The following is a 10942-nucleotide window of genomic DNA, read 5'->3' on the forward strand; positions in this document are numbered from 1 at the left end:
CGGCACCAGGGCAGGGCCGCAGCACGGGGCACGGCACGGCTCATCCCCCGGCTGCGGGGAGGGCCGCGGGTGACAGGGGTGACAACCGGGACAGGGCTTGGGGCGGTCCCCGGGGCTGGGACACGCGGTGCCGGCACTGGGGAAACCGAGGCACGAGGGGGCTGGGACCGACGGGACCTCCCCTCCCCCACAGCTGCACTTAATTAAATCCCAAATAAACCCAGTTGATTAAACCTCAAATAAACCAGAGCGTGACCCAGCCCCGTGCCCGGGGCCCTGCCAGCCCGGGCCCCCCGCCGGCCCCGCTGTCCTCACCCAGGGAGGGCGGCAGAGGCGGCGGTGCCAGTGCCGGTGTCCCCAGGGCTCGGCGGGCTGGGGCCGGCGCGGAGCTCCCAGGTGAAGCCGTCGTCCGCGTTTCCGCTGCAAACCCGTCATTAGGGGCGCGGCGGGCGGCCGGACCGGCACGTTCAGACTTTCCGTCTTGGACGAAACCCGGCCGGCGAGGGACAGGGACCTTGGGGGGGGGGGACACACACACATGATGGGATCCCCCCCCCCATCCAGAGCCGCACCCGTGGGCACGGCTGCCCGCACCCCCACGGGCATCGGCGTACGCCCTGTGGGCATCCACATACGGGCCCCTGCCTGCACCCCCGCGCCCCCCCCCCCCCCCTTCGCAATCCGAGCTGCAGCGGGACGAAATGAGAACCAGCTTTGGCTGTAGGTGCTTTAATCAGTTGCAGGGAGGAACGAACCGGCCCCGGGGCCTCCCTGGAAGAGCGGCTGGCCGGCGGCCAGGGATGCGAGCCACGAGCCGCGCTCCGGCCGGGCCCAGCCGCCGGCAAAACCCCGCCACCCCCCCGGCGTCCCTCCCCGAGGGTGACAGCACCCCGGGCCTCGTCCTGCTGTGTCGTCGTGTCGTGTGTCGTCCCCCCCCCGCGTGCTCCCAACCCCGTCACCGCTGGCGCTCATCCCGCGTGTCCCTTGTCCCCAAACCGGAGACGCCGCAGGTTGTCTCGCCGGTGGCAGCCCGATGCCTGCGGCAAGCCGGCAGCTCCATTTTCCTAATGAGCGTTTAATGAGGGTCATGATTCAGCGGCCCCTTCCGCATCCCGGGGAGGGCAGACCGTGGGGAGCACGAGCGGGGCGGTCCCCATCCACGGAGCCGGTGGCAGTGCCACCGTCACCTCGGCTGGGGGCCGAAGCTGCTATTCCCGGAGGCGTCGGAGCCCGGCTCGGCCCCGCGAGCACCCACTGAGTCATGCTGCGCCTCGCCACCTGCCAGCTGGGCTATATTTTACCCCGGAGCAGGCGGTGAAGATTTCGGATGAACCCACCGCCGCCGCCAGACCTCGGCGAGGCACGGTGAGCCTCGAGCGGGGCCACGTTCACCGGAGCATCCTCGTAACCTCCGAGCGCGGCGGGTCCCCGCGCGGCTCCTGCTCTCCCCGTTTCCCCGGCCCCAACAGGGCCGTTCCCCGCCTGCAACCAGCTCCATTACACCGGTGGTGCCCGATTCCCGCTCCGGCCAGGAGCCGAGACAAGGTGCCGCCGCCACCGCTCGACGCCCAAGGCTCCAACCAAGGACACGGCCGGACTCAAAGCGAGATGCCCACGAGCTACCGCGGATGCAGCCGCATCCCCCTGCCCTCCCGGCATGCCGAGCCGCTGCCACCCCCCCCCCCCCCCAAAAAAAAAAGGGAACAAGCAGGAGAGCGTTTGCCGCCCCGGGGGATTTGCACCACGGGCACCGGGCGCGCAGGGGAAGCGCCCTCTTAGTCATTGCCTCAGGGAGGAGAGAGGAACCAAGCTGGGAAAACAAGAAGTCGCCGGCTGCCAGCGCCTGCCCCCAAACCCGCGCCGGTCCCCGAGGAAGCCCCGAGGGGCCGCGCTGCCCCCCCCCGGGCGGCGCGCGGGGGGGGGGGGGGGGCCTCCAACAATCAAAAACAAGAATTTAAAAAAAAAAAAAAAAAAAGAAAGAAAGAAAGAAAGAAAACACATTTAAAAAGGAAAAAGGAGGAGGAGGGGTTTGACGTGTATTTTTAGTTGCTTAGCGCAGCCCTGAAATATTTCGGCAGCCACTCCCTCCGCGTCGCAGGCGGCTGGTGTGTAAACTATTCCTGTGCTGCCTCCCCGGCGAGGCACTACAAGTTATGAGTCACCGCGGGGCGGCCGGCAGCGCCGTGCCGCAGCTCCAGCGCCGGAGACTCCGGGGCCCCGCGGCTGCCGGAGCTGCCGCGGGCTCGGGTCGCCGCAAAAATGTCACGGGAAGGTTTCCACGGTGGCCTTCGCCGGGTGTCGTGTCTCCCCCCACCACCACCCACCACCCCCTCCAACCCAGCCGTCTTTCCGGGCCGGGACGCGTTCGCCCTGCCAGGCTGCGCACACCCACCCACGCCGGCAGCAAGGCTCAGACCTTTTTTTCCCTCCTCTCCGGTTGTTGCTTTTATCTCGCTCCTCCCTGTTTTGGGGTGGTGGTTGTGTTGTATTTTTTTTTGTTGTTTTGTTTTTTTTTTTTTCCCCCAAGCCGCGGCTCGCCTCTCCGCACCCCTCCCCGCGCTGCCACGGGGCAGGGGTTGGAGAACGCAACGGCCTCAGACACCCGGTTTCGGGGCAGAAAGGCCCAAAGCCGCAGACGAACGTCGCGTCGAGGCCCAGGCCCGATGCCGCTCTTACGCGGAGCCACCTTCCGCCCAACCTGCTGCCGCCTGGGGGCCAGTCGCCCTCGTGGGGGGCTGCGCCGCGGCCCGGGGACAAAAAAAAAACACGTTCCTGCGGAGGTGGAAAAAAGGAAGGGGGGGCAGGCAAGCAGGGAAGGCTGCTAAAGCCCGTGGTTGTAATTAAACGAAAGCAGAAACTTAAACGAGCTCCAACGCCTGACCCCGGAGCTTCGCCGGGAGATAAGGCCGCGCTCGGAGGACTCTACCCTGAGCCGAAGCCCAAAGGTCCCATTGTCGCGGTGAAGATTTATCCGGGCAGAACAGACCATAAATCCAGACACCGCCGCAGCCGTTTCCTTTATTCACCGGGGCAGCTGCAACGCATGGAGTTTCTGCGGCTGGAGGGACTCGAAAGGGAGGGAGCAGGTTGGGAAGGGAAAGTCTGACGCGGGGCTCGGCCCGGGCTTTGTTAAAATGCCACACGGTGTGTTTACGTCGAGACCCAAGTTTCCAGGAGGGAGGACACGTGTGCCCTGTTCCCATCGCCTGGAACTGGCTCCTCGGCAGGAGCCGGCTCGCCCGGGATGGGGATCAAGCGCCAGCGCCGCCGGTTAACGCCTCGCCGAGGAAAAGGCGGCCGCGGAGAACACGTGGCTGCTGTTAGAAACCAAAGGTTTAGCCCGTCTGCTTGGGGATTTATTATACCAGGGCTCGAGCAAGGGTTTAGGGCGAAGCCGGCCGGCTGCGGGAGCGCGCGCGGGGGGTCGGGGGGGGGGCTCAGCGCCGCTGAAGACAGAGGGAGGGAGTCGTTTTGTACAGGTTGGCCATTTATTCCTACTCACCACTGCGCACAAGTTCTATAAACATTAAAAAAATAAGTATATATAAAAGCACGTTCTTTACTCGTTTTCAGTACAGCGGTGATGGCAGAGAGTAGGCTTCAATATGGGAATCAGTTGTAAAAAAAAAAAAAAACAAAACAAACCCCCAAAAAAAACCTGTTCGGAACAAGTCACAACATCAGCTTTTCCCCTAAAATTAAGCTATTTCATCCATTCAGGGGGTTGGGGCACAGCCAGAGCCTCTTTCTTCGCCCCGTGGCGTCCCCCCGACATTCAATTCGGATCAGCCAGGGTATTTCTGCGGGTGCATTTTGCTCATGGGACCCTGCACCCCGCGGGATGGAAGACGGGAGCGACCCGAGCTGGGAATTCACAGGGGCTTTCTTAACCTACGGGAGGGACAGGCTCACGCGCTGGCCTACGTCCCCAGGGAAAGATAATCGGTGACTAGAAAAGGAAATGGCAAGTACTTAGGGTGAAGTCAGTCGCCAGGTACCAGAAGAAATAAGCTTGAGAAGTATCGTCAGAGTTCAGGACTGTGTGTCACAGGCACAAGGGAGAGAGTTTTCAAAGCGGGGGGGGACGGGGACAAAAAGAAATCAACTCAACAGCTCGGTCGCTTTTCGGGGAGGGGGAAAAAACCAAACAACAAACCCAAACGTGAAGAGTAAGGGGCACACCAGCCTCCCACAAGAAAACACAGAAAACCCTTTCCTTTAAAGGAAACTTCTATTCTGAAGTCAAATTAGTAATACGCTAATTGGGAAACCCTCATTTATCACAAAGCTCCCTCGGAAACCAGCCTCGAAGGCCAACGCCGTGTTCATCCCAAGCTCTCCCTTAAGCCATAGGAGAGAGACAGAACCGACCGGCCAGAAATAGAGAAGCGATAGCTTAAAAGTTTGTTGTTTTTAAAAAAAAAACCCCAAACCCTTAAGGCTACTCGTGTAAAGATACGGTATCCTCAAGTTCGGTGTTTTTAAACGAAAACCACTGGCATCTGTTACAAATGCAACGAGTTTCCCAAGTTTCAAGTATTTAAAAAAAAAAAAAACCAAAAAAAATATCCAGAAAGTGTTTGCCTTCGTTCCCACACCGCTGTACGCGGTTCATCTTTTAAATTAAACCTGGTGACCCTGAAAAATTAAATAGTGCTTTCACTCTCAGGAGAAGGCAGAAATTAGGTCCTTAACCATGAATTATTATTTTTTTTTTTAAGCATTTCCAATGGCTTGCTGACTACGAGGAGTGAATAACTCCACTTTACCAGCTTAAATTGCAAGGGGCTTCCAAACTGTACGGTTCGGGCACTGATCAACTGACGGAGGAGGAGAAAGGTAACGCTTTTGAACACACGGCAATCCTGAGGTGATAAAAACCGAACGGCATCGCAGCACTGTCCCCAGCCAGGGTGCAGACGGCCTCTCATTGCTTTGCCGATTGTCTGCCCGGCTTTTTTTCCTGCTGGCCTCTTCCGCTGCCCGGTATTCCTCGGCCGCGGCCACCAAACACACCTACGGGGCAGAAAGAAAGAGCACGGACGTAAGAGCAGCATTGTAAGCCAGCAACATCTCCCAGCGGCTCAGGGCTGTACAGTTATTTATGTTTTACCCAAACACGAGCCTATTATTCCAGTCCTTGCGGCGACAGGACTTTCAGATTTCTCCCGTGCCAAGTTCCAGACCCTGTAATTCACGAGGTGCATAAACTCATCCCCCCTCGCCAGCAAGTTCGGCGATACCTCCCCGGCGTGTTAAGGTGCCCTCCGGCTAGCTGTGCTATCATCGTAAACCGAAGTTAACTTCTTCTGAAAAAAAAAAAAATGGAACCGAGGAAGAAGTTTATTTTAAATTTTAAATCCGGCGGGATGAGCAGGTTATACTGTGTCCCCCGAAAGCTGTGAGGCCAAACCAAAAGCAACAAAGAGGGTGACTCGTTTTGAAGACTGCTCAGCTACAAAACAGGGGGGGAAAAAAAAAAAACAACAAAACCCTCAAAACGTCCCTCCGTCACCGCCTCGCTGCTGGACAGAGCGATCCGCCGCTCCAGAGAGGGCTCCGGGTACAGCGCGCTGCCCGGGAGGCAGCGGGAACCGGGAGGCTGCCACGAGACCCGCTGCAGACACACGAGCATCCTCGTACCCGAGAGCCGCGACCGCCTTTTGTCGTGGGAGGCGCTGAGCCCACCCTCGCCCTCCCCTCGCTGCTCAGATTCACCCCAAACAAACCGAAAGCGATTCCAGGCAGTAATTTTTATCTTGGCGTGCAAGCGATAAAAAGGGGGCTGTGGATCTACCCCTGCCAGCCGCCTCCGCACAAAAGGCGGAACCCAAAGGAGACCTGGTCCGGGCACCAGGCAGAAGAGCTTCTCTAGAGCCCTCCACTCTGGTGGCTTCGCCAAGGAGACGCGCCTAAACCCGAGGCAAAAGAAAACTGCTCCTGACCCTGCAGTCCCCCGGGATGCTCGCAGGGCTCCGGCTGCTGCCGGTGAAGCTGAGCAAAGGCTGCCGTGCTTGTGAATTTGGCAAGCCGAGAAGTAAAAGGCGAAGGATTACCAGTGTCAGAAACAATAATCCTTTCAACTGCGCGCGCAATTACAGCTTTACTTCTGCCTGCTGGCCTCCCAACAAAATTGTTCTGCCTTCCCCCCCCCCCCCCTCCTCCCTTCATGTCTCAGTAATGAGAGCCAAACCTTTTAGCTAATTAGCAAATGCCGAAGCTTCCCTTTAAAATATTCCATCAGCGAATTTAAGCTGCACATCAAAACAGCGGGGAACTCCACCTCAAACAGAGCTCAGCTCTGCTCTCCACAAGGTGGATATTTCCACAGCAGAGAAAACATTTCAGCTAAAATGTTTGTCCAAATAACCATATCCAAAAAAGCTGTTATGCCAAGCGCTTTGGGCACTGAAAAGGGAAGGAGGAAAAATAAAGGCGCCTTCAGATTTGTAAAGGTCACTTTTGCATGCTCGGAGCTTCCAGGCGGTAGCACGGGCAGCAGAAGTCGCAGGGTTTTGTGGTTTTTGGTTTTTTTTTTTCCCTCCAGGAGTCCCTGGGAATCGGAGACGCCGCGCGTCGCGCGTCCCAGCGTGGCGTGATGGCCCCGGGTAGATCCCGGCCGTCCGACCAGGATTCCTTGCATAGTCAAAAAGCAGGCAGCTCGTTAAGGGTGATCCGCAGAGAGACTTCGCCCGTCCGGTGTCTCAGTCCCCAGGGCTCCTTTTAAAACCTAAGATTTCCCGGGCCAAGCCCGATTTTGTTGTAGCAAGTGAGCGCACTCAGGATTTTAAGCTCCTGCTGCAGGCTGAGCCTGTACCGAGGGCAACTGAGGGCCGAGCGAGGTGACCACGAAGCGAATCGCAAACACGTGGCAGGAGGGGCGAGCAGGAAAGGAGAGAAAGGGCTCGCGGGCTTCCAGCAGGACAGTTTGGGGAGAAAAGAGCAAATATATCCCCAAGCTGAAGCGCTCCGAGATCACCTTAACCACGCGAAGTGGGACAGGGAAGGAAGAGTTGTTTTGGTGACCTGTTTCTTCCTTAGTGGCAACCTCCCCTTTTATCAGAAACAGGAATTGGTCGTGTCCAGCGGGAGGAACACAAACCCTCAGATATTTAAAAAAAAAAAATAAACAAATGAACGAGTCAGGAGATCAAAAGCCCCATTATCATGGGAGAAAAGATGATGGTTTTCTGTCACTGCCGTGGTCAGAGCCCAGTCTATTTTCAAACAGAATAGCCATTTGTTTCCCTCCCTGACTCGCTGAGCCAACAGACATGAGTTTTGTAAGGCCACGCTCCCGAACTAGCCAGGAGGGGTAGAAACAGTCAAGTTCAGACTCTCTTAAGCTCCTGCCCAACCCCAGTAACGAGGGAGGCAACATCCCTGGCACGAATCCTTTCGATTCTTTGGCAGAGGCTGCCTTACAAGCGAGGCAACACGCTCGCTCGGCTGGATCTTGCACGGGAGCGGCTCCAGCTTCTCCCAGACACACACAGTCCCGGGTTTAAAGCCGAGAAGCAAGAGCCGTTCCTTGCGCAGGAGGTGAAATTTAAAGGCAGGGACCCCGCTCGCCCCTCTCCGAGCTGAAAAACAAACAGGATCGTTACCTCGTCCGGCACCTCCGACGCCACGGCCCTTCTGTTGCTTCTGCTGTTGCATCCCGCCACGGCCTCTGCCCTTGGACACCACCTCTTCTTTCACCATGTCAATTATTTCATCGGGGATACGCAGGTATTTAATCGTGCTGCCGCGAATGTAGCACTCCGGCATTCTCCAGAACTTGTCTCCATCCTATTAGGGAGCAACGCGTTAGGCTACGAACGAAACCCCAGTGCTTTCGTATCACTTTTGGGGGCATTTGAATATTTCCGTCACTTCTGGAGAGCGTGACAGCTCCGTCAACCTTTTCCGAAAGCGTTATCTGTAACTGGCTGCAAAAAAGGGTGGGTTTTTCCTCCAAAACACGTAGCCCTACAACCTGGGGGGGGGACGGGACACGGGACGGACACAGGCACTCGGCCACGAACAAATGTAATTTCAATTTGTTCCACAACTGCCTCTAACCCTCGCAGAAAATGAAGGAAGAAGAGGCTGAGGAAACAAGCGCCTTCCCTTCCCGTATAAGAAGGGAATCGAAAGCGGGACTAAGAGAGGCAAGGGTGGTAAGTTACACGCCACGGCTACGAACAGCCAACTCTGGCAAGAAGGCGGCAGCTGCAGCAAAGGTGCGCGCGCGCGCGCGGCCGGGTTCCTTCTCCAGCGGCCTCGGCTGGGAGTCGCCTCACTCCTTCACTCCTCCGGGGTGTGGATGGAGCAGTGAGGCAGGTCCGGAGCCAGCCGGCTGCGGGGCGTGTGCCACCAGAGCTGTGGAAAATAAGGAGCTTACAGATTTTTTTTTTTAATAGATATACACACACACACACACAAAAAAAAGAAAGAAAGTCTTCGGGTGCCCAGTTATGGAGCTGCCATCTATTTTGTTCGTTAGTTGTTTAATGTTTCAGGGCTTTTCTAGGACGCAACCTATCGGGGCTTCGCCTCCCGCGTATCGAGGGCGGCTGTGGGAATAGGAATCGAGCGTCGAAGCTGAACAACAACTCAGCTGCCCATGATGTAACTGGGAGGAGGGACGGGGACCCGCCTCGCCCCGCTCCGCCACCGCAGCCCCGGCTCGGCGGCGGCTCCGTCAGGGTTTGGCTGCGGATGGGATCGCTCGAGCCCAGCGATTCTCAAGCGGCAGCATGCGGACGAGGCGTCTGTAACGTCCCAGAAGAGTGGGTTAAACAAGAACGCCTCGTTCCTCCTCTCCTGGGATAAAATACTCGGCTCGTCCCGTCCCCCGTTCCCCCCCCCCCCCCCGGAGTTATTTGGGGCAATTCTGCCTGTCCAGGCAAGTCCTCCGCGCACAAGACAAGACAGAGAAACAGCCCTCTTCCAAAAGACACCCAGCAAACCCCACCCTGCCTTGGATCTGCTTGGCTGCTCCTTGGCTCGGGATGCAGGAAGGGATGGAGCCAGGCTCCCCTCGCTTCCTCGTTCCGGCCTCCCCCGGAGTAAACAACCGCCTCCCGGGGGCCGGGGCTGCCCGTCCGCCGCCGTTCCGTGCCATCTAGCGGCCAGTCGCCACCGGTGCCACCAGTACAGCCCCGGCAAGCGGCCCCGGCTCCCCTTTCACCCGGGTTTTGGAGGCGTTTTAAAGGCAGAGGCCCGGCTGACGAGCCTGGCTGCTTCGCTGCGTGACAGCATCCCTCCAGATCACTCGGAGGGAATAAAACCCGAGCGCAGCAGAGCGCCGAGCCGTAGGAAGCGACTTCCCGAGGAGAAGGACAGTATCACCCGCGTCGCGGGCAGGGATAAGGCTTTGCCGTCTGCTACCTCCTCTTAGTCCCCCTCCCGCTAAATTCGACAGCGGTTCCTCCCCGTTTGTCCCGCCAGAAGCCAAGGTGCGCCCACAAATTTCTAAGCCCCCGCTGCTCCGCCCCGAAGGTCCCTCTCAAACCTCGCTCGGGATGTTTACTCTGTCCCATCGCCGTGAAAACGTGCCTCCGTGCCCCAGCAACATCGCTCAAAACCTTCCTGCTGTGGAGACAACAGCTACCGGGGGCGGGGGGGGGGGGGGGGTTTGCAGAGAAATTTTTGGAAGAACGAGGATCTCTGCCGGTCTCTCCCGCGGAGCTCTGATGTTCTGGGGCAGGGAAAGAGCAGCAACAGCAGACATCCATCCGGCTGCCGCTTCCCACAGCGCAGGGCCGGTAGGGACAAGACGGGGCATTTCTGACTGAGGTCAAAGCCCAAAACACAGATCACAATCTTCCCGAGCACCTTTGGCCGAGGGCAAAAGTACCAGACAGCGCAGAGCCCCCGGCGCGAGTAAACAACAGGCTCCTCCGGTTTGATGTGGAGAGTTAAGAGGGCGAGAGACAAGAAAGTTAATAAAAGCCGGCGCAGCGTTTGAAGCAGACCTCGCTTCTCGGACGGCAGGCGACAGGCGAAGGCTCCGTTCTTGGGAAAGCCAGCTCAGCACCGCGGCACGGGCTATCGCGCCTCGTCCTGCGGCCCCCCAGCCCCGCACCGAGAACCCTCTCACGGGGGGGGGGGGAAACGCTCGCGCGGCGCGGAAAGCCACCCCGCTCGAGCGTGCACGCGGGTGCCTGCCTTCCTTATAGCTACTATAAATAACTGTATTGAATTTGCGTTTCAGGCAGAAGTCACGCTTCCACGGGAGCGATGGCCTCTGAGCTATAGCAGAGCCGGCCCGGCAGCCTCAGGGCTGCTCCCCGAGGGCTCCCCGGGAGCACGGAGGGCGGGTGACCCCGACCGGCTGCCCGGGACGGGACCGGGGAGGGGTCCGGCCTTACCCGGGACGTGCAGATGACCTCCCGCAGGTTGATGTTCATCCAGTTGTCGCAGCTCACCAGGTGCCCGTTGTACGTCTCCCCGTTCTTCAGCTCCACCAGCTGCAAGAGACGGGAGTCACGGGGCGCCAGCCCAGCCCCGGTACAGGGACCCTCCCCGGTGTCACCCGCACGGCACCGGTGAGCCTGAGGCTGGGGGCGGGCCGCGGGACCGGGGCTGGGCCGCGCTGCCGGTACTCACCATGGGGTGGTTCTGCGCCGTCTTGAGCAGGGACAGGGGCAGCTGCGAGAGGAAGAGAGGAGAGAGGCCTCAGGCACCGCCGGGGACCGGGCCGGGGACCGCGACACCGAGAGGGACCGCGACACCGAGAGGGACACCGGCCCCGCCGCCCCCCGGCTCCGGCCCCCCGGCTCCGGCTCCGGCCCCCCGGGCTCCGGCCCCCCGGGCCCCCCCGCCGCCCCCGGGCCGGCCCCGCCGCCACTCACCATCGTGCCTGAGCCGCGGAGCCGCCACCGCGCCGGGCGCTGCCGCTCAAACCGCCCCCGGCCCCGAGCGGGGCCAATCAGCGCGCGGCGCGGCCCCGGCG

General features: G+C 59.5%; 1 protein-coding gene across 2 annotated transcripts; it reads right to left on the bottom strand.

Annotated features, from left to right (window-relative positions):
• Positions 1 to 3469: 3469 nt before the first annotated feature.
• On the bottom strand, positions 3470 to 10936 carry LSM4 (LSM4 homolog, U6 small nuclear RNA and mRNA degradation associated). 2 transcript variants are annotated; one of them, XM_076359428.1, is made up of 5 exons: positions 10842 to 10936; positions 10597 to 10638; positions 10359 to 10457; positions 7608 to 7791; positions 3470 to 5016 (listed from the first exon to the last, which is right to left on the bottom strand). In XM_076359428.1, exons 1-5 carry the CDS (start codon positions 10842 to 10844, stop codon positions 4928 to 4930), a joined length of 417 nt encoding a protein of 138 aa, XP_076215543.1. In that variant the 5' UTR covers positions 10845 to 10936; the 3' UTR covers positions 3470 to 4927. The 2 variants fall into 2 exon arrangements, with proteins under 2 accessions (XP_076215543.1, XP_076215542.1); XM_076359427.1 differs by lacking the exons at positions 10359 to 10457; positions 10597 to 10638; positions 10842 to 10936 and adding an exon at positions 8960 to 9380.
• Positions 10937 to 10942: the final 6 nt, after the last annotated feature.

This window comes from Aptenodytes patagonicus, chromosome 25, assembly GCF_965638725.1.
Source record: "Aptenodytes patagonicus chromosome 25, bAptPat1.pri.cur, whole genome shotgun sequence".
Taxonomy (NCBI): domain Eukaryota; kingdom Metazoa; phylum Chordata; class Aves; order Sphenisciformes; family Spheniscidae; genus Aptenodytes; species Aptenodytes patagonicus.

Bases quoted from the DNA above. Each gene is read 5' to 3' on its own strand.
- LSM4 (XM_076359427.1), bottom strand. From the start codon at position 9,109: ATGGCACGGAACGGCGGCGGACGGGCAGCCCCGGCCCCCGGGAGGCGG. The intron at 7,792-8,959 runs GTGGGGTTTGCT...GCTCCCTAATAG, and splicing joins CCAAGCAGATCCAAGGCAGG to GATGGAGACAAGTTCTGGAG. The intron at 5,017-7,607 runs GTAACGATCCTG...TCTGCCCCGTAG, and splicing joins CGTCGGAGGTGCCGGACGAG to GTGTGTTTGGTGGCCGCGGC.